Below are 25,540 nucleotides of genomic sequence, written 5' to 3' on the forward strand. Positions count from 1 at the left end.
TACCTGGGCCTGGTTGCGCGTCCAGATGTCACTAGGCGGGATCTGCATGTGCCAGCCCTGGACCCAACGTGAAACATGCTACACATCTACCTTCCATCGGGTGTAACGCTTGGCAGGGCAACATTACTTTGAATTATTCTAGTAGACTCTATTTCTGTCTTATTCGACTTTCACTCCCTCTTCATGCCCACCCGCCCGATTCCTCTCAACCCCCACCCCAACAACAGCCCCGTAGCGCAGCTCAACGCAAACAGATACCAGAACGCCGCACGGAACCCCTCCATAAGCGCTGCAGGACTCTGTTTCTCAATATAACCCGAATGCTCCGTAACACTAGACGCAATGACAGCACTGGTCGCCAGCCCTACACTTTTGCCAATCTGTGCTACCGTGTTGAAGACGCCACCCGCCAGTCCCTGCGTCCGCGCTGGAAACACTGAGGTGATGACAAGGTTCGAGACCGTGAACAAAGCGTCCGCGCCAATGGGATTGAAGAACACAGAAAGGAACGCGCAGCTCCAGTAGGACCACTCGGGCTGTATGATGCACATTAGCAGCCCGCCAAGAGTCGTGCAAAATAATCCGACGGTTACCGCCCAGTCAGCTCGAACCCTGTGAGCAATCAGGCCCATTACCAGATTGGCGAGAGCCCCGGCTACTGGTCCGGGTAGGAACCGGATCGACGTCTGGATTGCTGACAGCTTCTGCACGTTCTGGAAGAAGAGCGTGTGGTATGACTCCACCGCATTGAAAGTTCCCCATGTGATGAAAACCCCGATGCAGATGATGCTGAAGATGCGGTTGCGCCAGAGTGAATTCGGGATGATAGCGGGCCGGCCCAGTCGTTCCTGCCTGCCAACCCAGAAGATGAATGCCGGGATGAGAGCGATCGCAGTAATGAGCAGACCGAGTGTCGTGGGCTCTCGGATTCTAGCAGTCTCTTCGGAGATCAAACTAAAGACATTAGCATCGAGCCATCAGATATGTGAGATCAACACTCACGCGAAACAGTATGAGAGGAGCGCCAATGATGCGCTTCCAAAGAGGATGCCGACCCAGTCAATTTCACTCTTCAGGCGGGACCAGACATGTGGCTGCTTGTTGTCGACTTTTGGCAGACCGAACAGCCCAAGAACAAAGACGATTGTGTTAGTGATCGCACTGAGGTGGAAACCCCACCGCCATCCGATGGTATCAGCGAAGATACCCCCGAGCACGAGTCCGAATGAGAAACCTATGGGTTGGCCACCGCCCATGGATGCGAATGCAATGTTCCTGCTCTTGCCTTCTGGAAACGTGCTGGTGATGATGCTGACTGCCGAAGGAAGACAGAATGAGATGGCTACGCCGGCAAAAGCACGGAAGACAATAAGCTGTGTTCCGGTCTGCGCCAATCCACATGCTAGTGTAAAGGCGGATTGGAGAAGACATCCTACCAAATACATAGGTCGGGAGCCAACGACGTCGGCGACGGAACCGAGGAGGAGTAGAGTGCAGCCGCAGGTCAAAGCGTAGATGGAGATTGGCCTAGTATCGTCAGTATGTGAGTATGGAATATGAGTTTTGTCTACAAACCATAAGAGTACACTGGGTGCCAGCTCTAGTTCTCGTGCGACCGTAGGCAGAGTCACAGTCATGACACCCGACAGCATGGAGCTGACCATGGTGACACACACTACCGTGACCAAGACGATAGCAGTCGTTCCCTTGCCAGGACCATCTCGCTGTTCAGCAGCGAAAGATTCCTGGGCCACATTGATAGGACGTAAATCCTCAGCTATCGAAGGCGTGTCCTTACTTCCCCCATTGCCTAATGGTTTGGCTGTGAGGGCTGGAATCGATGTCTCGGGGTAGCTCACAAGTTCGATCGATGTTGCAGTTTGTGACATGTTGCAAAAGAGGGATGATGAGTCGTTTGAAAAAAAGTGGTGGAAGATGAGTCGAGATTTGCACTACATATCCTTTGAGTAAGGAAATACCAGGCGGCAAAGCCTGCTATATAAGGGCAGACCGATGCCGGGAAGACGATAGCAACTGCGACATCATACTCCTCGATGTAGAGTCTGACTGCAGCTCTTGGCTACGCCTTGCATCCTTGTAGGGCGTGAGCCGCTGATTAGTACATGTTCAGTGCCTAGGTCTGGTATAGCCTACGGCAACTCCGTAAGTAGGCAGCAATGCGGCGGTAGCCATATCATGATTTGGTGAATGAATTGGGAAAGTTCTGCTAATGGTTCTTCCACAGCGCAAGAGCCGCGTCTAGATTTAGCCAGGTGAGTGAAGAGCGGAAGCTTTCCGTCGGGTGTGATGGCAGACGGAGGTTCGGCGGCGGGACTGACGCGATAAGGGAGCCGCGGCCTTATCGCGTTAGCGCCGTCATGGCTGCAGGGATCTGGTACCTGACACTTGGAGCTCCAAATGCTGGAGGGGACGCGGTAGAGGAGCAATTATTTTGTACCATACGCAACTGCCATTTCTGTCTTCACTGCAGATTTCCGATGCGCTGAACTGTTTCATATCACGTGGCTAATCTCAAGCCTCGTTCTCCGGCTACTTCAATTCGACGTTATGCTACACGTTGCAACTTCTTGAGATCGGGAGTTGAACTTTCGAAACATCACGACTATCGCTCGTCCTTGCTACACGCCACCACGATTCCTTTAGGGTTTGGGGCAGAGTTTACACGATGCGAGCTTCAGCCTCTATGCTGGGCGCGAAAGCTCTCTTAGTGCTCAGCGCTTTCAGGCACATTGGCGCGCATGCGGCTCGTCCAGGTGTCAGTGTCGCGCTTCTGGCTTCTTTCAATCCAGCTCCATACCTAGTAGAGTTATTGTAAGCTTCGGGTGTGCCAAACGCAAGAGCTACAACTAACTCCTCCCAGAGAAACTGCTGCAGAAGAGAATGCGACGGCATACTACCCCATCCTCGACCGCGTATCCGAGGGGTACTTCGACGAGAAGACCACAGAGCAGGCGCTGTATACAGCCTTTGTGGACCTCCTGAAAAGCGATGGACACATCACCCAGCCTGAAGCCCTCGCTTCCTTCGATCTCGCTCTCTCAATCCGATCGGCTGCGCCGCGGATAGAAGCACATTACCAGTTCTACAATACATCGGTGGAGCCTTCACTAAAGGCGGAGCAGAATGAGAAATGCGAAATTTGGGCATCGTTTCATGGGAAGCAATACTGCTCTGTACACCTAGACGAGCCGTTCGGAGACATTGAGAGCGAGCGGTACGTACAAATGGCTTGGCCTATGGCAGACGCTGAGAATCAAACAGGACATACAAACTACCCTTCGACCGCATACTTGGCAACAGCTCGGCTCTACCTGCGATTCTATACGCCGATATCACCGCTCCTCGATTCAAGAAATGGCACAAGACGTTGAGCGATACAGCCAAACAAGGAAAGACTTCGTACCGTGTCCGGCACAAGCCTTCGTTAAAGGCACCAACAACGCCGCTGGTAGTGAACGGATACGGTGTGGAGCTACAACTGAAGCGGACCGACTACATTGTCATAGACGACAGGCAGGCTGAACAGGGAGAGAAGAGTGCTTCTCAGAAGCCAATGGGCACTGGCCTAGACGACGATGAGGACGTCGCAGACCTCAAGCCCTTGTCTAAGGACGAGGTATCCGATTTAGGGCTGAAGGCTGCCAGCTTTGTAACCCAAAGCGAACAACCTATGGATACGCTCATGAAGCTCGTGCAAGACTTTCCGAAGTACTCGTCCATCATCGCAGCCCACAACGCGTCGGAAGACTTCCTGGAAGAACATCTGAAGAACCGCGAGCAACTCCTCCCTACCGGGTACAATGTTATCTGGATCAACGGTGTACAGATCCCAGCCCGCGACGTGAACCCCTTCTCGCTGTTGGCACACTTGCGACGAGAACGTAAACTGATCAACGGGATACGCAGTCAGGGTCTAAGCGGTTCTGAAGTCATTTCATTGTTGTCGCATGATTCGATCGCCCAGACTCAGACGGATGCTGAACCTCAACGTTATGACTTCAGAGATGCTACCGAAGGCGGCAACGTCATCTTGTGGCTAAACGACATCGAAAACGACCCGATGTACGAAGGGTGGCCAAGTGAACTCAGGGCTGTGAGTACGATTATTCATATCATCGATCTTGAGCTAATCGAAACTACAGTTACTGCAGAGAACGTATCCTGGTCAGTTGCCATCGTGTCGCAGAGACATTCACAATGCCATCGTCGCTGTCGACTTGACTTCGTCCGAAGATGTTACGACCATGCTTGAGACTATCCTCAGTCTCATCAGGCGTGGTATTCCACTGCGCTGGGGTATCGTTCCTCAGACCGCTACATCTGGTGCTCTTGAGCAGGCCAAGGTAGTTTACTATCTGCATGACGCTTATGGGCTACCTGCTGTGGTTGAGTACCTTCAGGTAGTGAGTGATGAAATCTCATATGCATTCGTATGTTGCGCTGACGCAAAGTTTAGTTGGCAGACGGCAAGAAGTTGGCACACGCAGATCAAGCTACTTTCGACGCGACAGTCAAGAAGACCGCACTCCTCGAAGGAAAGGAGGCTCTGGCGTTCGATGATGTACTGAAGTCAGAGACGTTAGATCAGCGCATCACAGGTGCCAAACAGTACCTGAAGCGTCTAGCAGCAGAAGGCCCCAAAGCCCCCGTCTTTGTCAACGGCGTACCCATTCCAGCGACCGAAGAATGGCTCGGAACACTCAGCCAAAGAGTCGGCATGGATCTTCGTCAGATTCAACAAGCAGTCTTCAACGGTAATTTCAACAGCGATAGTTGGGTTCCACAGCATTTCTTGGCCTCAGCTGCTGCTAAGCGCAATCCTCTTGTCATCCCGGAGAACGAGAAGAACATCACGCTCATCAATATGGCAGAATTTGAAGAGACCCATGGCGAGGCTTATAACAAGATGCCGCATATTCATGCATCAGAGTCTGCTAGCAAGAGTGACTGGATTCACGTCACGCTCGTGGCGGATTTCGACTCGGAGGCTGGTTTTGCTCTTCTGAAAGCACTGGCAGATTTCCGTGAGGCAAACCCCAACGTAGAGGCCGTTCTTATACACAATCCGAAAGCCGGTGCGGAGCAGTCGAACGCCTCAGAAGACATTCTAGAGACTTACATCAAATCTGACCGTAAGCTTACTACCGAAGCCCTCTCCGGGATCATGAACCGGAATGCCAACTACAGACCAACTCCCGCCAACTCCACTCTATTCTGGCAGGTTGCTGAGCCAATCTACGACGCGTTCGGTCTGAAACCGGGACAGAACGGCATGCTTGTCAACGGACGCTACGTGGGACCCATCCCAGATCATTACGGATTCTCATACGATGACGTGGAAACTTTTGTCACATATGAGCAGGTCAAACGCATCGAGCCGTTGAACAAAGCGCTTGCCAATCTTGAACTCATGGAAAAGATCAAATCTCCAATAGATGTTGCGAAGATCCAGTCGCTGGTCGCACTTTCCACCGTGTCGGACGTTCCAGAAGGCATTTTCGAGACTGCATCAACCCTGAGGATGAGCACTTACAACAACTGGACTGCCAAGCACACCGCTATCTTCCGGGGTGACGAAGACAACGCTGTCTTCCAGATCGTGGCCTCAATTGACCCCGCGACAGAGCTCGCACAGAAGTGGGTACCAATCCTTAAAGTACTCAGCGACATGGAGGGCACACACCTCAAGCTTTTCCTCAACCCCAAGCAGATGCTTCAAGAGCTTCCTGTCAAGCGTTTCTACAGATACGTCCTCGAAGCTCGACCATCCTTTGTCGCCGATGGATCCATCGGAAGCCTTGGAACCCACTTCTATGGCATTCCCAAGGAGGCTTTGCTGAACCTTGGCATGGATGTGCCACCCTCTTGGCTAGTTGCTCCGAAAGAGTCTGTATATGATCTCGACAACATCAAGCTTAGTACCATTCCTGCTGGTGCCGATGTCACCGCTGTCTATGAATTGGAGAACATCCTCATCGAGGGTCACTCTCGTGACACTACGAATGGTGGTCAGCCGCCGCGTGGTGCTGAAGTTGTTCTTGCTACTGAGCGAGATCCTCATTTCGCGGATACTATCATCATGGCTAATCTCGGCTACTTCCAGTTCAAGGCCACTCCTGGCTTTTACAACATCCAGCTGAAGAGCGGTCGCTCTCAGGAAGTCTTTAGCCTAGATAGTGCAGGTCCTATTAGCTGGGCACCCGTGCCAGGTGACGAGACTACCGAGATTGCTCTCATGAGCTTCCAGGGAGCTACAATCTTCCCTCGTCTATCGCGCAAGCCAGGTCAGGAAGAGACTGATGTGCTCGCTCCTGAAGAATCGCTCGCATCCGAGCTAGTTGGCAAGAGCGCGCAGAAGGTCAACAAGTTCCTTGGCAAGATTGGTCTCAACTTCGACTCCGAGAAGGTCCTGCAAAAGGGCGCTGATCTGTTCTCTGGAACCAAAGCGGCAAAGAAGGGCACGCAGGCAGACATAAACATCTTCTCCGTCGCTTCGGGCCACTTGTACGAGCGCATGCTAAACATCATGATGGTATCCGTCATGAAGCACACCAAACACACCGTCAAATTCTGGTTCATCGAGCAATTCCTCTCTCCCAGCTTCAAATCCTTCCTCCCGCACATCGCCGCCGAGTACGGCTTCGAATACGAAATGGTCACCTACAAATGGCCGCACTGGCTACGCGGCCAAACCGAAAAGCAGCGCGAGATCTGGGGCTACAAAATCCTCTTCCTAGACGTCCTCTTCCCGCTCGACCTCGAAAAAGTCATCTTCGTCGACGCCGACCAAATCGTGCGAACAGACATGTACGAACTCGTTACACACGACCTAGAAGGCGCCCCTTACGGCTTCACACCCATGGGCGACTCGCGCACAGAAATGGAAGGCTTCCGTTTCTGGAAAACAGGATATTGGGCTAACTTTCTGCGTGGTCGCCCTTATCATATCTCCGCGCTGTACGTCGTAGACTTAGTCCGCTTCCGCCAACTCGCCGCCGGCGACCGCCTCCGCCAGCAATACCACGCACTCTCCGCGGACCCCAATTCCCTCTCCAACCTCGACCAAGACCTTCCCAATAACATGCAGTTTAACCTCCCCATCCATAGTTTACCACAAGAGTGGCTGTGGTGCGAGACTTGGTGCAGCGATGAGGATTTGCACAAGGCGAAGACGATTGATCTTTGTAATAATCCGCAGACTAAGGAGCCGAAGTTGGAGAGGGCAAGGAGGCAGGTTCCTGAGTGGAATGTTTATGATGGGGAGATTGCGGGGTTGGCTGGACGCGTGAAGGGGGAGGTGAGGGATGGGAAGGTGGGAGGGGTGGTGGATGTGCAGGAGGAGGAGCAGAGGAGGGAGAAGGTGGTGAAGGATGCGGAGAGTGAGAGGGAGGGGCATGGTGAGTTGTAAGAAGAAAAATGTCTTTGTGTTCAAGGGAAGCGAGAGTTCGTTACGATATTAGAGGTCGCAATTGCATCAAATTTCACCGCTTTTCACGCATGCAACAGCCGATTATGAGCTTCATTTTCTAAGTTGCTCATGAAGGCATACTCGTGCAGTGCGATGGAGCATACGAACAAGTTGTAAATCACTCGTGTAGCATTGGGGCAAGCGCATCATTGATGTTGAAAGACATTATATTTTTATCTTGAAATGGTATCATAACTTCATCTATCCTCAAACAAAGCAGTAGAGAATTCCCTACTCGCCCTTACCCTGCTTTCCGTAGAAAGCATCCTCACCACCAAGTGCCTTGAGCGCCTCAGCAGACTTCTTCTTGGACTCTTCGCTAGTGTCTGCATCACGCGTTAGCCTTCTATCCCAATCTCATTCAAACCCACAACAGGGGAGTCGAGCGAGGGAGTAAACATACTGGGGTTGCTCAAATTGGCCTTGTGACCCGAAGCCTTGTTGCTGATATCCTCGGTGGTGTTGTTGATGTTCTGGTCCGCCTCGCTGAGGCCGGGGGCGGTGATGCCCTGGTGGGAAACTCCTTGTCCAGACATGTTTGGAGGGGGTGTGGCGTAAAGTTTGATTTGGTCGTGGGTGGTTCAGGTAGATAGATTTGATGTGTGATGAGTAGTTGATGATGTATAGCGTTTCATAAACACCAGTACCCAGCCTTATATACCCATGACGTACACACAGCCAGCCTGTTGCAGTACCTCCACATTACGTCTTCAGCGTCATCTGTCCGCTGGACCACCTATGTCATACATGTCTTGGCATGAACCTATCTTCTCCACCCAACCCAGGTACAGCCGTGCCGGCGTAGCCACCAGTCTACGCTAGGGGAGCCGAGACCCGATCGTGTGTGGTATCTGTCTCATCTCACCAACGTACCCATAGTTTTCGATATTAGATAGAACGAAAACCTGTTCTTGGTGTTTGCGCTGGTTGTGCAGATGTTGGAGTGTAATGACCGCATCGCGTGGTGGTTGTCGATCATCGTAAAGGTGGTCGGGAGAAACGGCTCTATCGGCCCTTCTCGATGGCAAGGCGCAGGCGCGTCACGATGCCTCTCGGAACATCAAACATTGCCATTGCTGGATTCAATCGTGAGTTTTGAGTAGGGTATTCATGCCGTATTACATGCAGTACATAGTTCAGTGTTCTTATCGTCAAACCAACGTCTGGTCTTGGTCCTATCCATCTACCTGGGAAGAACAATGATTAGAAAGAAGTAGTGGTTGCTACTCAAGCCCGGCTGGCAAACGCTTTATGAGATTCATTATGACGCCCCTTCAAAGAGAGAGAATAGGTAGAAGATGTAGCTAACAGGCTGTGGGAAAGACACAACGCAACGTGGCTTCCAATGCCCATACCTACTTGTAATCGAATCACCTTGTCACACAGCCCCCTCCTAAAGGGACTTTCATCCTGACTAGAAGAGCATCACGAAGCGTTCGCAAGCATAGAGGAATATGCGCGGCACGAGGACCAAACGATGGATCGTCGCGTCGGCGTTCTGCCCACGCGGAAAGCGATGACGTCACCAGCATCATCGTCTCCTTCCCCACACATCTCCGCCCTAGCCATTCAGCCTCACCAAACATACCACAACTACACCAAACACCCATCTTGACAAAGCGTCCCATCTCATACCTCCCCAACTATCACCTCAATCCCCTTAAAATGTCGTCAGAAACCCCCTCCATACCAACCCTCCACACCAAAGCCGAGTACCTCAAAGCCGTCATGTACGAAGGCGTCACCATCCTCGAAGGCACAGCCACCTGGTGCAAAAACTGCCACATCGTCGCCCCTGAAGTCGCAAAGATGGTGGCGGAGTACCCAAACGTAAAGTTTTACACGTATGATGTGGAGGAGTGTGAGGATATTGCGCAGGAGCTGGGGGTGAGGAGTATGCCGACGTTTAGTGTGTTTAAGGATGGGGATATTATGGAGGGGGTTACGGGGGCGAGGCCGAAGGAGGTTAGGAGGGCTATTGAGGGGTGTTTGTAGGGTGGGGAATGAGGGGAGTGGTGGAGGTGAGAGAGCGGGCTGATGGTGTTGGCGTTTCCGAGGCGCATGAAATCTGTTGACTCATCCATTCTCACTGAAACTTCGATTTTATGACCGCACAACGGCGGTGGAATTGCGGCTGCCAAGCGCGGAGGTGAAGGCTACCTTGAGAAGCGAGACCGCATTTGCACGAGCCTTTTCTCATATTGCATCCACGACTCTTACTTACTTTTCTACTACTGAAACACCATCCTTACTAACCCCCGTACAATCACTGTCGCACCACCTCTCCCTCAATAATTTCAGCGAAACGTTTAACCTATCACCCACGAACGCATCTCCGGCCAATCGAGTGACAGTGCCATTCTCGCACACGAAGGCAACATGGCGGACCTCAGAAAAGAGATGTCGCTAAAGGCCTCGGCCAGGGTCTTATTAGAGAGAATTGCGGAGTTCGACGAGGCGATCGCGCGACTGGTCGACAAAGAAACAGAACCGTGGGTGTCATATATGAAGTACAAACTCGAAGGTGCAAAGAACAGACTTGAGTTACGTAAAGCAGAGCTTCCGAAAGAAGACTACGAGACCACCGCGAAGGAGTTCTACACTCAACGTCTTTCCAAATACGAAGAACCACTCGTCATCGAGATCACCGACTTAGTACAGATTGCTTCGACAGAGACAAAAGCTTGGACAGACGCTGCCGACTCTTCGCGTACTCTCCGACAGCTGAACGATTCACTGAAACAATACAAACTTGAACTTCAAGAGAAAGATCGAACGCAGGTGGTCTCGCAGGAATCCGGACAAGTGGCAGTTGATGACATTGCCGTACGGAAGCTAAAATCGGACGTCGAGGCCTACACCGACAAGGTCAAGGAGTACTACATGAACAATCAGACGCTCTGTAGCACAGCGCACAAGGCAACAGTTACAATGAATCTTGCCGTAAAAAGCGATCTCAACATACCCGGTGTCGGAAAATATATTCCCATCCCCGCACCCGTCACAATTACGACAGCTCAAGTCAAGGTCGCGGACTTGGCCTGTAGCTTGGAAGCCGCCGGAAAGGATGTCACAGTGGATGAAGCTTCCGGAGCGATTTTCCCCAGGCCCAAAAGCGTGACAGCTATAGTCACAGTAGACCAACAGCTGTCAAAGATCCAGTTATGTTCACCCCAGAAGCATTACACTGACGTCCAACGGATGAGGCGGCGTGATTTCAAGGTTGGCGACATAGGCTGGTTCCCCGTCTTGCGTCCTTCTTTAGCAGAGTCTCCGTCAGATATCCATACTCAGTACGGTTACATTTGCGCAAAGTCGTATCCACTGATCATAGTGGAAATGTTTCAAGACTGTATGTTGGGCCTGATCATCTCGACGGCAAACAGAACTGGCCTGAACAACAAGGATCGTTCTATCGTAAATCGCAGCGTCCCAATCATCACCTACATGTCTCCAAACCCCACATCGTCGGATTGGGGCCACAGCCTGTACCCAAGACAACGGCTTCGCGCTAACCGTTCTGGTCGTTACCAACCACCTAACAATGCTTACGTCGACTTGCTCAATGCAATCATGATACCTTATGATACAAGGTTTCGAAAGGAAGGAGAATTACTTGCAGGCGACACTCTTCCACTCCAGCAGATGAGACTTTCGGCAGTTCTTGGGACTCCGGGAATTAATACAAGCACGCGTGCAGAGTTTTGCAACTGGTTCAAGATGTGGGCAGACAAGGATCATTTATCATATACGCTCAAATCTATATACGATAAAGAAGCGGTGGAGCTCAAGCGGTTGCGAGACAAAGAGATGGCGGGATTGCATTCTAAGAGAGATGCTGCATGGAAGATCGAGGCCAAGATACGGTCGGAGGCGAAGGAACGTGAAGAGGCTATGAGGCGCGTTGAGTCTAAGAAACGCGAAGAAGCGAAGGAATACGAAGAAGCAAAGCAACGCGAAGATGCGAGAAAGCGGACAGTGCTCGCGCACGCCAAGGCCACCTGGGACCGCATGTTTGCTCCTGGGCGCGAAGATGCCAAGATCCAAATGGACAGAAATGTCAGGGCGTTAACTCGCGGGGCCTCTCGGGGACCGAATTGTGGTTTCTAAGTTTCCGGTCTCTTATCAAAAGTCGGGTGTCGCTCGATGACAGGTTTGGGAGAAGGTTCGACCCGCATCTTCTGGGTTGATGTTGACGTCGTTATCCAAGCTGCGACTTCGAACAATGTACATCCTGCACGTCGGTATCCATATTGCTTGTCTTGCATGGAAGAGAGCAGTATCGGTTGATGCAGGTGTATAGAAAGAGACAACGCCTTACATAGATGGAGCTGAGCCACCACGCTGTCTCAGCGGGGGGAGATGTGGACGAGAGAATCTTTTTCGTGTCTTGTCTCTGCAACGGAGTTTGTACCTTTTGGTACTCTTCGAATGTAGTTCGAAGATACGTAGAATCAGAAGCTCGAATTCTTTGCAATTGCTTTGCCCAACGCGCACATATGCAGTGACCCTCACTCCACCCATCACCACCCCAAACCCTCTTCGCATCACATCACGTCCCATCAAAACTCGATCCCCACCCCCAGTCCACCCCACCAATCTCCATCCGGCCATCGCACTACACCCCAGTCTCCGCTGACCACACCCAAGACCCTCCCGTCCCATCCCAGCCAATCACCATCGTCTCAGAAGTTGCCGGGTAAGCCCAGCACAAGGGTAGCGAGCGGGGAACACCCGACCTCCACCACCGCATTCAACATGCTGACCATCGCTTTTATGTTCTCAAAGGCATGCTGTAGCGAAGGAGGCTTTTCGGCGTAATCGTGATATATATCCAGCCAGTTAGGACATAGCTGCGTACTGACCGAGCCGTGGCGGCGGTATTTGACGAACGGGAGGAGAGGATTGTGTACACGGAGACCGAGACGGGCGGCTTGGGAGACGGGGTGCGAGATGGATGAGTGGGCGACCAAGAAGAGGGCGTTCGAGATGTCGTGTACCCCACCGTGCATGTGCATGTGGAGGAGAGGTGGTGAGCGATGGCGGACAGGGAAGTGTTTGAGTTGATAAGCACAGTATACCCTGGGGTTGTGGTGCAAGGTTGCGATTGATACAAGACTACACTACCTACCTCCACTCCACCAGTCATCCAATAGACACAGCTACTACAGCCAATCATGGCGACGACAACAGTGACCTCGCACAGCACAGACTCCGATCGCATAGACAAGGAGCCACATCTCGCACATACATCAACCAACATCTCGATCAGCCCAGAGCTCTTCGAAAAACTGTATCTCGCGCCAAAAACACCACATGCAAATGAGAACGTCGGAAAATATGCTAATGCGACGCCGTTGGGTTTCCTGGGGTAAGGAACTCTTTACGGAATGGACGGTATCGATACTAAAGACCGCAGATTCGTAATCTCAACCTTCACGTTCTCCATGGTACTAATGGGCTGGGGCGGTGCCGCCGGAATGCAAGCAGTCGTGTAGGTCCTCCGTCCCTCCCCTATTCCATCCTCCCGTCCCATCCCATCCTCCCATCGCCATCCCCATCTCCACCTCCACCCCAAACTAACCCTCCCCCCCTCCCCCTCACAGCGGCATATTCTTCTTCACAGGCCCCCTCCTCCTAACCCTCTCCACAATCTTCCTCTGGATCCAAGCCCAATTCTTCCCCATGATGGTCTGCGGCCTCTTCGCCGTCTTCTGGCTCTCCTTCGGCATGTTGCAACTACCCACGCTCAATCTCGCCGCCGCCTACTCCCCAACTGGCGATGCAGCAGCAGGGATGGTGAGCAAAGAGATGAATGCGGTGATTGCGTTGTATTTGCTGGTCTGGGGGTTCGCGCTAGCAACGTTTTGGCTGTTTACGATTAGGATTAATGTGGTTTTTGCGGGGATCTTCGGGTTTGTGACGGTCGGGGCTTGGGTGTTGAGTGGAGCGTACTGGGCGTTGAGTACGGGAAATTTTGATAAGGCGTTGAAGTTGCAGAAGGTGAGTTACACTGGCATTTTTTAGGGGTCATTACTGATACGTACAGGCTGGTGGAGCGCTCCTGTTCATAGTAGGCCTTCTGGGCTGGTACATGCTCTTCGTCATTATGGCTGCAGAGATGCGCTGGTCTGTATGTCCGCCTGTTGGAGATCTTAGCAAATACTGGGCGAAGACGGATGTGGAGATTGGTGCGAATGCAGGCGAGAAGAAAGATTGAGCATGGGATCGTGTCTTTTGAAAGCGACACTGATGTTATGTAGATGGTGCGGTAATACTTCGCATGTAATTGCTGATGTAAAACCTTTCCACAATGACGCAGCTCGACGAGCAAACGAACTCATGGCCCTACAGTCCCCGCGACGTTCTTTTCCTGCAACTCTTTCCTGTCGCGTCTCTGTACAGCAACGGTCTTACTGGTGTACTTTCTCTTATCAACAGACGGGATGAAGAAGGCAGCGACCACTCCTAGCAGCCCAAACGCCAAGGCCACTAGATACGACAAATGCGCACCCTCCAAGTATGCTTGCTTATTCCCTAAACTGGCTGCAGCTCGAATAGCAGGAGTTATACCTGGGATCGCTTGGTACCCGGCAGCTGTGTTTGCTCTCGCCGCGGTGATCAACCTAGTGACGATATCCGAGGAAAGATTGAAGCGGGCAAGATTAGCACGAACGCGCGCAGGTAAGGCGTCTCCGTACTTGTTGTTCGTGACGTTTCCAAAGATGGCGGTAGCGACTGCGCCGGCAAGCAGGCGAGAGGTTCCTGCAAGACCGGCTGCCGTGCCTATATCTTCCTGATATACGATTCCGAAGCCTACCAAGACCATGCCGTTCAAGAGGTTGACAGAGGTACAGGTTGAGATGATGACTGTAAGGATGATTGACTTGACGGGATTGTCCATCGTAGATGTGGACATGGCGCCGACGCAGGCTGTCTGTAACGCGACGGCGAACATTATGACCCAACGTTGGTGTCCGATGACCTTGCTGAAAGCCACAATGATACCACCGATAATGGTTCCGAGAGGAAGGACTTCGGCGTACAAGCCTTTGGATATCTCGTCGGTGGCGTAGATGAGTTGGGATAGGCGCGGCCACAGAGTTGCGTTCGAGTAGTATTGCATCCTGTTCTTCGTTAGCATGGGTCACATTTTTGATTGGAAAACTTACCCGCCGATGGCCATGACTAGCATCGGCACAGTAAAGTGGCGTAACGCTCTGAAAAGACGCGGCGGGAACAATGGTGCCGTCAAGTTATAGTAGGCCTCGTAAAATCCCAGACCGATCAAGGTCACCAGTCCGATGATGATAGGTGCGAGCACGGTCGCAGAAACCCAGGGAGCTTGGGACCCACCCCAGCTGACACCGACGATGAATAGTGTACAGCCAGCCAAGAACAGGAATAGTCCCAACCAGTCAAATTCTCGTAGAAGCTGTCCAGCAGTCTTTCCATGTTTAGCCTTCTTGTCTTTCCAGGATGGCGGGTGGTAGAAGAAGAATAGTAGTGCAAGGTTGATGGCCTGGAAGCCGATCATGACATAGTAGCAGATACGCCAGTTGCCCGTTTGCTTGATGATGACCCAACTGACCAACGGCATGATCTGCGCTATGATCGAAGCAGCGTCAAATAGCCCAATAGTAACATGACGATATTTGCTCGGCACGATCTCTTGGACAGCACCAAATGCCATCTCCAGGAATCCGGAACCGCAGCCAAACAAGGCACCACCGGCGATCATCTGGTTGATGCTTTGTCCCGTCGCTGAAACGATACTGCCGATGATGAGAATGATAGCTCCAGCGATGAAGAACCATCGCCTGCCGAATATGTCTGAAAGTCGTCCACCAACAGTAACAAACATCGCGCCACCAAGGTTCCACGAGATCGTAATCCATGTGTATCTCGGGTCTGGGCCAAGCTCGGCGTTGATGTACGTGAGAATCGCTGGTGGAATGAGGAGGGTGAATAGGTAGGCGTTGTAGCACATGGCCATAGACACAGCAGCCATCAACGTGCGGACTGACTATAGTTAGATATGAAGGAGCTAGTGCAGATGTTTGGCATTACGCACAAGTCATGCCAACATCTTCACCGGTGGTTTGTAGATGGCGGACGATCTCTTCATTGGCGTCATTGCTGGAGATGTAGTTGTCGTGATCCGATGTATTCGTGCTATGCTCGAGCGCTTCGATGTGTGCCACCGAGGGCTCGCGGTCTCCTTTCGTAGACATAGCGTAGCAAGCGACAATGGAGAAAGCGTACTACGATGTACTGAAAATATCCGAATCAAGAGCTGGAGGATCAGCACTGTCATAAATACCGTCCCGCTGTTCCCTAGTGTGATCCGTCAGCTACCCCAGAGTCCACCCCAAACATCCCCACCCATGCATGGAGATAGCGACATGGCACTTATGCACATGCAACCGACTCAAAATTATAGTACACTTGGGGGCGTTGTACCGATATGAGCATAAGCACTGTCATTGCCGATTTGGGTAAAGAACTGCATGTCGTATGGCGTCAGTGAGGGAACATGATTGGTCACGGCTCCTTCAGTCGGAAAAACATAGCCAATGCCGACTTAGTATACCCGGTGTTGGCTATCGTTGTCCTGTGTGCGCAACAGTCAGCAGAGGATTACGCACTGGAGATCGCATTGCTGTAGGAGTTTTAGTGTCCCTCATAGCGCATGGTGTGCCATCCACCTAATGCATCTCTTCCAATCTCTGTTCTCGTACTCGAACACCCTTGAGAGAGGACATGTGATCGCATTCGCTCGTTCTCGTACCATGAGACGTGGTATCGTTTAATACGCTGCGTACTTGGATTACGATGGTAGAGGTAAGCGAGGGAAAAGATCAATTTTTGTCATAGCCGGATATCGCGAGTATGTTGTAACGCCTTCAAATGCTGTATCCACAAACGCCACCCAAGAAAAGGAACCGAAATCTCATAGAGCCTCGAGTTCGAAGTCGTCCAGCTTGTCGCGGTACTTCATGATGTTGCGCTTAATCTTGGAGGAGTCGACCCATGTGACAAAGTCTTCCATATTCCTCGAGACCAAATACGCTGGGTCTGTGATAACGTCGGTTCCAACTCTTACATGCTGTGTGTCTGTTAGTTCCTGATTGTGTCTAAAGAGGCCATGTCTATAAAGATCATGTTCGACGTCCAGTGTGCTTACCCCTTGTTCGACAAGTGTGACAGCAGATTGTACGTGATCTGCCATACGTAGCCGGGTCATGACAACTGGCAACCTCCTCCGTGCGAATGCGCTCACTGTAAGCTTGTGCTCGACGTCGGATAGTTTTCCACGGCCGCCGCCACCGGTTCCCAACAAGCCCATGGAGAACAGCTTCTCCAGTATCAGATCCTCTTGCTTGGCGCGGAAGGGGTCTGACGGATCGAGATTGGCGATTCTGTGTGCGAGTTGTCGCAATGAGCCTGCGAGCTGATTGTATTTGCGGTAGTCGTCGCGTCCTTGGATTGCGTAGCGGCGCATGACAGCGGCTTCTCGGTGGTCATTGTCGCTTTTGTAGGTGTTGAAGTCGACCTGCAAAAGATGTCAGTATATTTGATTCGCTTTTGATCGCTTCATGTGCTGGAGATAGCATTGTTGGACATGGCGAGGATGGCAGTTGTTCGCGCGGCGGCCCACACGGTGATGCGCACCGATAGCGGGAAAGATCAGGTGATGCATACCTTCTTCAAGAGCTTCTGCTCATGATGCTTGAGTTTGCGCACCATGTTGACGATGCTGATATGGGATTGTGGTGGGTCGTGGGTCGTGAGTGCTTGCGATGGCTTCGCGACGACGATGAAGATCCAAAGAATTATTTGGCAGGGGTGCAGCGGGCGCTAGCGGTAGCGTGACTGCCCCTCCAATGACGCGTGGGGTGCATCCAAATTACTTTTCACTGTTCGAGTCAAACATCCTACAATCATAACTCTAACCACATCTACGAATATGCCGACAGTTCACTTGCTCGACTATGTCGCCGGCAACGTCCGCTCCCTCGTCAATGCCATCGAGAAGGTTGGCTACACCGTCGAATGGGTCAAGACGCCCGCGGACGTGCCCTCTGCCGAGGTACCACCGCCCTCTCATCAAGACGCGCGCAACAATTGACAAGTGCTGATGCAGCATCGCCCCTAGAAACTCATCATTCCTGGCGTCGGCCACTTCGGCCACTGCATGTCCCAGCTAGAGAAAGCCGGCTACGTCGAACCCATCCGCGAACACATCAGGGCGGGAAAACCTTTCATGGGAATATGCGTCGGTGTGCAGGCATTGTTTGAAGGATCAGAAGAGAGTCCTGAGGTTAAAGGTCTGGGAGTCATCCCTATGCGACTACGGAAGTTTCAGGATGCAGACAAGAGCGTGCCGCACATCGGATGGAACAGCGCGAACACATCGCGCACCGGAGAAGTCACGGATGACTCATTGTACGGCCTGCGACCAACGTCGAAATACTACTACGTCCACTCCTACGCCGCGATATATGAGGAGGGTCTGTTGGAGAAGGATGGCTGGGCAGTCGCTACAGCACGGTACGGCGACGAGGAGTTCATCGGCGCAGTCGCAAAGGGAAACATCTTCGCCACACAGTTCCACCCTGAGAAGAGCGGCGCAGCAGGTCTACGCGTTCTGAAGGCTTGGTTGGATGGCAATATGTCACAGAAGCTACCGGAGACGCCATCAGCTGCCGAAACAAAAGAAGGCCTAACAAGACGCGTCATCGCCTGCCTCGACGTCCGAACCAACGACCAAGGCGACCTTGTAGTAACAAAAGGCGACCAATACGATGTCCGCGAAAAGGAAGGAGCTGGCGGCGGCGTGCGAAACCTGGGCAAGCCCGTCGAAATGGCAAAGAAATACTACGAACAAGGCGCTGACGAAGTCACCTTCCTGAACATAACATCCTTCCGCAACTGCCCCGTAGCCGACACACCCATGCTCGAGATCCTGCGCCGAACCAGCGAAACGGTTTTCGTGCCTCTGACAATCGGCGGAGGCATACGCGACACGGTAGATACAGACGGAAGCAAGATCTCGGCTCTTGATATTGCGACTATGTACTTCAAGTCCGGTGCAGACAAAGTAAGCATAGGCTCCGATGCCGTTACTGCAGCGGAAGAATACTACGCGCGAGGCAGCAAGCTATCCGGCACCACGGCCATAGAAACCATCTCATCCGCCTACGGCAGACAAGCCGTCGTCATCAGCGTAGACCCCAAGCGCGTATACGTCTCTTCACCCGACGCAACTCCTCACCACACTATCAAGCCCACAACTCCAGGTCCCAACGGCGAGGAATACTGCTGGTACCAATGCACCATCAAGGGCGGACGCGAGGGCCGCGACTTCGACGTCCGCCAACTCGTCACCGCAGTCGAAGCCATGGGCGCAGGAGAGATCCTGTTAAACTGCATCGACAAAGACGGAAGCAACAGTGGATTCGACACAGAGCTTATCAACGATGTGAAGGATGCGATCAAGATCCCTGTTATCGCGAGTAGTGGCGCAGGACACCCTGGTCATTTCGAAGAGGTGTTTGCGAAGACGAAGACGGATGCTGCGTTGGGTGCTGGAATGGTGAGTTTCTATTCTTACTTTCATTCCGAACATGGATATAGTGACTAACATGTTGCAGTTCCACAGAGGCGAATACACAGTCAAACAAGTTAAAGACCACCTGCAAGAAAAGGGACAGATCGTGCGGCCCTTCGAAAACGATATATAAACATATGTTTGGACTCCCAATGGAAAATCCCTGACTATGCCCTCTCTAGTATTTCGTAAACATGTATATATACAGAAGTAGAGTGTTATCTCCGCCAGGCATCGATCGTGAAACGAGTAGACCCGCGTCAGCAAGTTGAGCCGCATCGTAGTGCAGCACTCCAGTACCATCGATGCCGTAAAACATGACCACCATTGTTCGTCAGATTCTGGATGCGTTGTCCTCATATCGCGAAATGCGCCGTACCGTGCCATGTATCGACCTGCAAATGGTATTCATACAGATATTGCTGCAAATGGCTCAAACGAAGATGCTGCTTTTGGATGAGTGTCGTTTTATATGATTCCGAGTCTTTGTTTCACTTTCTCCTCTTCATAACCTTGGTGCACATATCCACCAATCCGGTCTTGGCTTCGCTTTCGGGGAAGAAGGAGATAGCCTCGATGGCTTTGTCGACGTAGTCTTGTGCCAGAGCGCGGGTTTGCTCCAGACCCGAACTTTGAGAAACGATTTCGCGAGCCTGTTGTCAAACAATTAGCACTACTCCACTCTTCTCAACTCCCCCGCACAATGCGGGCGATATTTCAAGACTCACCCTCTGAACATCCCCCTCCTCAGAAAACTTCCTCCCAACCAATTTCCCCAAACTACTCTCCTCCTTCCACGCAAACAACAACGGCGCAGTCGCAAGTCCCAATTCCAAATCCGCACCCGCCGGCTTCCCGAGCTCCGCCTCGCTAACCGTGTAATCCAGCATATCGTCTACAAGCTGGAACGCCAGACCGAGATTCTTCCCATACAGATACGCCGCCTCCACGACCTCAGGACTCGAGCCACCCAGGATAGCGGCGGCGCGACAGCTCTTCGAGATGAGGGACGCGGATTTGAGGTATGTTTTTTGGAGGTAGTATGCTACTGTGTCTTCTGTCCAACTGGGGTTCTTCTCGTCCCTGGCGGTGTTTTTGAGCTGCATGAACTCGCCCTCGACGAGGTTTGCGATGACGGTGGCGAGGAGTTCGGTGACTTCTGGGTCGCGGAGACGGGCGAGTGCGACGGAGGCACGGCCAAGCAGGAAATCGCCCGCCAGCACGGCCATTTTATTGCCGAATTCAATGTTCGCGCTGGGTGCGGCGCGGCGGGAGACGGAGTGGTCGATTACATCGTCGTGGAGTAGACTAGCCGTGTGAATCAATTCTGTAATTTCCGCGAGCCGGCGTTGGGAAGGGAGGATATCGCTGTCTTCAGCCGTATACGCAGAGTCATGTCGTATACTGCTAATAGGACTTTGATCCGGGTTCTCATCTGCCAGGATCCTTGGATTCGTAATCGAGATATCCGCGCTCTGGCTCCCGATTCCGAGGTCTCGTCGCGAACTCCGCGGTGTGAGGGCTGTGGCTCGGCTCATAAGCAGGACGAGCATGGGGCGCACGTATTTTCCTTCGCTCTGCGTGTAGTACTTTGCGACGGTGTCGAGGGTGGGGTGCCCGGATCCGAGGAGGGATCGTATGTTTCCGGTGAGGAACTTCATCTCGCGGGCGACGGTTTGGAAGGGGTCCATCTTGATGGGCGCATCGGGTGGCGGCGACGACATGACGTTTTGGGCTACGTGGGCGGCGGCGGCCCAGGACGACTGGTTTCGCCGCCGCGAGGGGTGGTGGAGGCTTGGTGTCGCATTTTTCTGCGTGTGTATTGAGCGGGCGAGGGCGGCGTTACGGTAGGGACATGTTGACATGTGCGATAGTGACGAAGTTTGCTGTCGCGCGATGGACGTCGCGAGCCGGGGTGTGCGGCTCGTCATGGGGGGTTGGGCCGTGAAACTTTGTCTGAAACGGGCAGAGACGGTGCAATTGAGGGGTTGGAGCAGCGTCTCGGAGCACACAGAGTGGGTGGTGGTGGTGAAGTGGGCTAGTGATATGTTCGCCCGCAGCTATCGGCTAGATTTGTCGAAGTCAAAATATCCATGACGTTCCGAACGCTAGCTCCCCTCGGTCGCCGCACATCCCTGTCGCGTCGTTGATGCCGCGTGCCTGTGACGCTGTTTCTTACCGTCTACACTACACACTCCACACAGCCATGGTCCTGCTGACTATGACTCCCGGTATCGTCCGGGCAGTCGCAAAAGCCAAAGACGTATCCGCCGACGATTACGAGAAACTCCAGCATGCCGACGAGCCCTCGCTTGCGGAGCCCAAAGTCGGGAATCCCATCTCCCACAGCCAGTTGATCGACCTGTCAAAGCTGCTGAAGAAGCATGTCGACGAAAACACCAAAGACGCCCCAGAGACCACAGAAGACACTATAGAACCCACACCAACGACCCTCGCCGCCCTCCTGCACAACACAACAATATACATCCCACCGCCTCCCCCCAAACCCACGCAAACCCCCGAATACCACGCCCTAATGAGACGTCTCCGCGCCGAGCAAGAAGCTCTCTCTTACGAACGCATGCTACACCCACCACCAACACGCGAATCCTTCTCGCAGCGCTTTCCCCGCGCCCCAGAACCCTTTTCGATAGGAGCAACACAAACCACCAGCGAGGAAGACGAGTTATCTTACGAAGAAGTGCATCGCCAGATCATCCTCATCATAAACATCTTGGTCTCGGTTGTGTGTGTGGCAGTATTCATATGGGTAGCAGCGCGACACTGGAGTGTAGGAAGTAGATTAGGACTGAGCATGGGAGGATCGTTGGGTATTGCCGTGGCCGAGGTAGCTGTATACAGCGGCTACGTGAGAAAGGTGCAGGAAGCGAAACGCTTAGAAAAGAAGAAACCGGAGATCAAGGAGATTGTCAAGACATGGGTGTTGGGCGAGGACGAGGGCAAGGAGGGTGACACGACAGGGTGGAAAGAGAAAGACGTAGATGGAGTCAGGTTCAGAAAGGGCAAGCATCGTTGAAGATACGGTTCAGATTACGCCAGTTCATGCTTGGAAGAATACCCATCATTACTGCTCCCAAACAACGCCTGCAATGCAGTTGAAGTCCCCCCACGCCAACGCACAAATCACAAGCTAGAAATAAGTCCCAAGGTTTACTTCTTGTCCTTCCTTCGTCCGGCTACACCCCCAGCAAATCGTCCCAGGTTGCTCAGACTGGACCTTGGCTTATGGCCCTGCACTGGACCCGGTGGCGCAGGCTGGGGAGGTGGTCGCATCGCGTTCGCCGGGCTGCCAGGCCTCAACCCAGCAACGCTCTTGGGAGGTGCACTTGGCGTAGGTGCCCTGGGTCCCATCTTCTCCTGCATCTCTTCTTCTTCACCCATGCTCGCCATTCGCTGAGTGCGTCTCGCCTTCTCCTGCGTCTGCTTGAACCTGTCGAGCAGCTCTGACCACTTGACGGTTCCACCAGCCTCGGGGCCACCCAAACCGTCCCTTGGCTTCAAGCGGCCAGGACGTTCGAACGTCGATACATTGGATCCTGCAGAGGATGGAATGCCGCTGCTAGCACTGCTGTTCGAGCCAACTTCTGAGCTTTTTTGCCGCAAGTGGTTTAGGGTAGGGGAGGAAGAGGAAGGGTGCACATACGTCGAGCTGCTGCGTTGCGGCGCAATGTGCAGGTAGCCAATGGCCGAGACGCTGTTTAGACGGTTCTTGAGCGCTGCAAACGCTGACGATTGAGGTAGCAGCATGAGCAGGCCGTACATGCATTTGTAAAGGTGTGGGTACCGCTCTGGCTCGAGGAGCTGCATGCGCAGGTCTGACCATCACAGTTAGCCAGGTAGTAAGATAGAGAAGGAAGGAGACTTACAGGTGAAGACGGGAGATTCGAGTAGCTGGACTAGCTTGTCGATCTGGATGAGCATGTTCACCGTCATCTCAAGGTCCGCACTACCATAGTCAGCAGTGCCCATTGTATATCCCATTGAGGAACCTACAAGACTTGAAGCAAATGGTATGCTTGCTCATACGCTTGGGCAAGAAGACACAGCGAGAATGTAGCGACAGCGTTGTTGCACCATGCCTTGAACAAGATAACAAAGAACGATTGGCCATCCTTGTTGTCGAGATTTCTCAGACGTCTTCTTAGATCGGCGAGCTCTGGTGCGGTAATGAGGTTGTTGTTGAGGTTTTGGACCATGATACTGGCAAACTCGACATCCTCGTCCTTCGCAAGGCAATCAGCCATGGTGCGGTATATGCGCTCAGCGCTTAGTGTTATGCAGAGCTGTCTGATGATGAGGTTTCCACGAGTTTCAAGGAGTCGGCGGTCTGTACAGAACAGCTTCAGGAGATTAACCATGAATGAAGTGAAGTAGGTATCATCGCTGTGCAGGGAGATCTGTGAGAGAAGCAGCAAGTCGCGCGTAACGACTGCATCTGAAGGGTCCGAAAGCGTCTTTAGCAATGCAGGGAATGTGCCGTCGTCCACTGTCAGTATCTAGAAGCTGTTAGTAATTGTCTTGCTGTCTTTGACTCGACACCTACTCTGCCAGGTGCCATTCTATGGAGCATTATCAGCCATGCTATGGCCGCAACGCGAGTGGCTTCGTGTTCATTCAAGAACTGCAGTGTCAAAGCGCTGACAGCCGCTTGGTAGTCCAGCTCCGGTATTGGACGCGGGGATGGGCCTCGCTCCTCTGCTGGTGTGGGCGATCGTGTACCCTTGCCATCTGGCGATTCAGCCTTGTTTGCCTGATCGCGGATGACTGCCTTGAGCAATCGGCCAGATAGATTAGAATCGCGCCGCTGCGTGCCGGTGAGCTCTTTACCTAGCTCAGATAGGGAAGGCGGTAGCTGAATCTGTCCACCTGCAGCACCATCGCGGGGGCGGTTATCGTCAGATAATGACAGTATGTAGTCCATCAACGAGGCGTTGACCTTGACTGCAGCTTTGCGAACAGTATCGACGTCGTGCGACATTCGTGGCAGCACGTGCGACAAGAGACTGGGCACAAACGGCATGATGTCCTCTGGGCAAATGTCGAAAAAGTTGTCTATCCAGCGGAGTGCCGTGAGCAGTATTTCGGTTTGCTCTTCTTCTGTACCTGCACAAATTAGCTCTGGCCTCTCCTCCAAATCCATCCCGAAACCTACCTGATGGGGGCACCAGGAAGTCGACTAGGATCTCAAGAATCTTGGGATGGTCAACGTGCACATCCTGACCGGGTATCCAGTTTCCGTCGCCGTTGACAGACTTTCCACTGTCGCCAGAGATGGAGCCGCTCTCTCCGCTTGCCTCGCCCTTGTCGTTGATCGAATCGTCCAGCTCGAGAGGGGTGCTGTCTGTCGCTTCGCTACCACTATGGATGCTACCCGTAGAGTTCCTGCGGTCATCCTTGCTGTTGCTCCTCTTGCTCTCTGCTATGCCCTTCTTGATCCGCGCGATCTTCTTGATCTCACTCAAGAACCTGTCCAATGCCGCCTGCGTCATGGTGTATACATCTTGGTTGGTATCGCTCAGGAATCTGAAGAGGCCGCCGAGAAAACGCGGGAGGTGGGCGATGAGCTCGAGGTCGGGTATGGAGTCGAGCAGCGTGATCCATGCTACCAGGAAGGAACGTGTGAACGGATTAAGGACATAGATGCGTTCTTCGAGGAGGGGCAGGAAGCGTTCGAGGTTGAAAGCGAATGGGTGGGGCTCGTCTTCGGGGTCTTCTTGGTCGGGCGTGTCGTGTAGGACAGATACGTAGCTGGCAGCCGACTCGGAGACGATGTCCTTGATCAGGCGATCGAGCAGCTCTGCGCCGTTCTTGACTGAGAGCTCTGAATCTGCGGCCATCTGGACGGTCCGGGCCGTGTTAGCCTTGTCTCACGAGGTGTAGGAGGCATTATGGGTCGTCTCACCTTGCACAGGGCATCGAAGACCTGGTTAAAGTATACGAGTATCTCGCCCTTGGCGACCTTTGCGATGTTGTACATGCTCTCGCACGCGTAGTACCTAACGCGGGCATCTTGGTCGCTGAAGCACGCGAGGACCGGGGGGACGATTTCTTCGAGATAGCGGGCGACTTCCTGGGGACATGTCAGTAGGGATATCAAGCTGTGTATCAGATATGTCTACGAACCGGGCCCAGGGCTATCGAAGCCGCAGCCAGCCCTATCAGGCCGCCGTTGCGGGCGTGGGGTTGGTGGACGGCATAGGCGTACTCCTGGCACAGCTGGCGCACGATGCGGGCTATCCTGTCGTGGTCCTGGGCGGCGAGGGCGTCGCGGATGAGGCCTTCGAGCTCGAGCGCGCCGCTCTTGCGCTTGTCGTAGAGCTTGTCGTTGAGGGCTTTAGTGATATTGACGTCCATGGTGAGGTCGCGGGCAGGACAAGTCTACATGGTGCAGCGGCTAGCCTATCGCATCTTGGAGT

The 25,540-nt window shown here is 52.9% G+C and overlaps 12 protein-coding genes across 12 annotated transcripts; 6 read left to right on the forward strand and 6 right to left on the reverse strand.

Moving 5' to 3' along the window:
• Positions 1-170: 170 nt before the first annotated feature.
• Positions 171-1,889, reverse strand: J4E83_010804 (uncharacterized protein; the record flags this gene model as incomplete). The annotated part of the gene is made up of 3 exons (XM_049337683.1): positions 171-954; positions 1,003-1,527; positions 1,576-1,889. The coding sequence occupies 3 exons, from the start codon at positions 1,887-1,889 to the stop codon at positions 171-173; spliced, it is 1,623 nt and encodes a 540-aa protein (XP_049183219.1).
• An 815-nt stretch (positions 1,890-2,704) lies between these two features.
• Positions 2,705-7,429, forward strand: J4E83_010805 (uncharacterized protein; the record flags this gene model as incomplete). Its single annotated transcript, XM_049337684.1, has 5 exons — positions 2,705-2,832; positions 2,882-3,235; positions 3,283-4,114; positions 4,164-4,424; positions 4,478-7,429. 5 exons carry the CDS (start codon positions 2,705-2,707, stop codon positions 7,427-7,429), a joined length of 4,527 nt encoding a protein of 1,508 aa, XP_049183220.1.
• A 291-nt stretch (positions 7,430-7,720) lies between these two features.
• J4E83_010806 (uncharacterized protein) lies at positions 7,721-8,025 on the reverse strand (the record flags this gene model as incomplete). The annotated part of the gene is made up of 2 exons (XM_049337685.1): positions 7,721-7,815; positions 7,893-8,025. 2 exons carry the CDS (start codon positions 8,023-8,025, stop codon positions 7,721-7,723), a joined length of 228 nt encoding a protein of 75 aa, XP_049183221.1.
• A 509-nt stretch (positions 8,026-8,534) lies between these two features.
• J4E83_010807 (uncharacterized protein) lies at positions 8,535-9,484 on the forward strand (the record flags this gene model as incomplete). Its single annotated transcript, XM_049337686.1, has 2 exons — positions 8,535-8,577; positions 9,165-9,484. 2 exons carry the CDS (start codon positions 8,535-8,537, stop codon positions 9,482-9,484), a joined length of 363 nt encoding a protein of 120 aa, XP_049183222.1.
• Positions 9,485-9,868: 384 nt separating this feature from the next.
• On the forward strand, positions 9,869-11,599 carry J4E83_010808 (uncharacterized protein; the record flags this gene model as incomplete). The annotated part of the gene is made up of 1 exon (XM_049337687.1): positions 9,869-11,599. The coding sequence occupies one exon, from the start codon at positions 9,869-9,871 to the stop codon at positions 11,597-11,599; it is 1,731 nt and encodes a 576-aa protein (XP_049183223.1).
• A 1,067-nt stretch (positions 11,600-12,666) lies between these two features.
• On the forward strand, positions 12,667-13,709 carry J4E83_010809 (uncharacterized protein; the record flags this gene model as incomplete). Its single annotated transcript, XM_049337688.1, has 4 exons — positions 12,667-12,860; positions 12,909-12,983; positions 13,096-13,492; positions 13,539-13,709. 4 exons carry the CDS (start codon positions 12,667-12,669, stop codon positions 13,707-13,709), a joined length of 837 nt encoding a protein of 278 aa, XP_049183224.1.
• A 120-nt stretch (positions 13,710-13,829) lies between these two features.
• On the reverse strand, positions 13,830-15,723 carry J4E83_010810 (uncharacterized protein; the record flags this gene model as incomplete). The annotated part of the gene is made up of 3 exons (XM_049337689.1): positions 13,830-14,616; positions 14,662-15,511; positions 15,564-15,723. The coding sequence occupies 3 exons, from the start codon at positions 15,721-15,723 to the stop codon at positions 13,830-13,832; spliced, it is 1,797 nt and encodes a 598-aa protein (XP_049183225.1).
• Positions 15,724-16,442: 719 nt separating this feature from the next.
• Positions 16,443-17,239, reverse strand: IMP3 (Small subunit (SSU) processome component; the record flags this gene model as incomplete). The annotated part of the gene is made up of 3 exons (XM_049337690.1): positions 16,443-16,598; positions 16,677-17,045; positions 17,195-17,239. The coding sequence occupies 3 exons, from the start codon at positions 17,237-17,239 to the stop codon at positions 16,443-16,445; spliced, it is 570 nt and encodes a 189-aa protein (XP_049183226.1).
• Positions 17,240-17,459: 220 nt separating this feature from the next.
• J4E83_010812 (uncharacterized protein) lies at positions 17,460-19,236 on the forward strand (the record flags this gene model as incomplete). Its single annotated transcript, XM_049337691.1, has 3 exons — positions 17,460-17,582; positions 17,649-19,088; positions 19,147-19,236. 3 exons carry the CDS (start codon positions 17,460-17,462, stop codon positions 19,234-19,236), a joined length of 1,653 nt encoding a protein of 550 aa, XP_049183227.1.
• A 358-nt stretch (positions 19,237-19,594) lies between these two features.
• On the reverse strand, positions 19,595-20,827 carry J4E83_010813 (uncharacterized protein; the record flags this gene model as incomplete). Its single annotated transcript, XM_049337692.1, has 2 exons — positions 19,595-19,756; positions 19,832-20,827. 2 exons carry the CDS (start codon positions 20,825-20,827, stop codon positions 19,595-19,597), a joined length of 1,158 nt encoding a protein of 385 aa, XP_049183228.1.
• A 482-nt stretch (positions 20,828-21,309) lies between these two features.
• J4E83_010814 (uncharacterized protein) lies at positions 21,310-22,140 on the forward strand (the record flags this gene model as incomplete). The annotated part of the gene is made up of 1 exon (XM_049337693.1): positions 21,310-22,140. One exon carries the CDS (start codon positions 21,310-21,312, stop codon positions 22,138-22,140), a length of 831 nt encoding a protein of 276 aa, XP_049183229.1.
• Positions 22,141-22,274: 134 nt separating this feature from the next.
• Positions 22,275-25,478, reverse strand: J4E83_010815 (uncharacterized protein; the record flags this gene model as incomplete). Its single annotated transcript, XM_049337694.1, has 7 exons — positions 22,275-22,939; positions 22,991-23,070; positions 23,118-23,620; positions 23,668-24,227; positions 24,277-24,961; positions 25,027-25,194; positions 25,248-25,478. The coding sequence occupies 7 exons, from the start codon at positions 25,476-25,478 to the stop codon at positions 22,275-22,277; spliced, it is 2,892 nt and encodes a 963-aa protein (XP_049183230.1).
• Positions 25,479-25,540: the final 62 nt, after the last annotated feature.

This window comes from Alternaria metachromatica (assembly GCF_023757995.1).
Source record: "Alternaria metachromatica strain BMP 0045 chromosome Unknown scaffold_52, whole genome shotgun sequence".
Classification (NCBI taxonomy): domain Eukaryota; kingdom Fungi; phylum Ascomycota; class Dothideomycetes; order Pleosporales; family Pleosporaceae; genus Alternaria; species Alternaria metachromatica.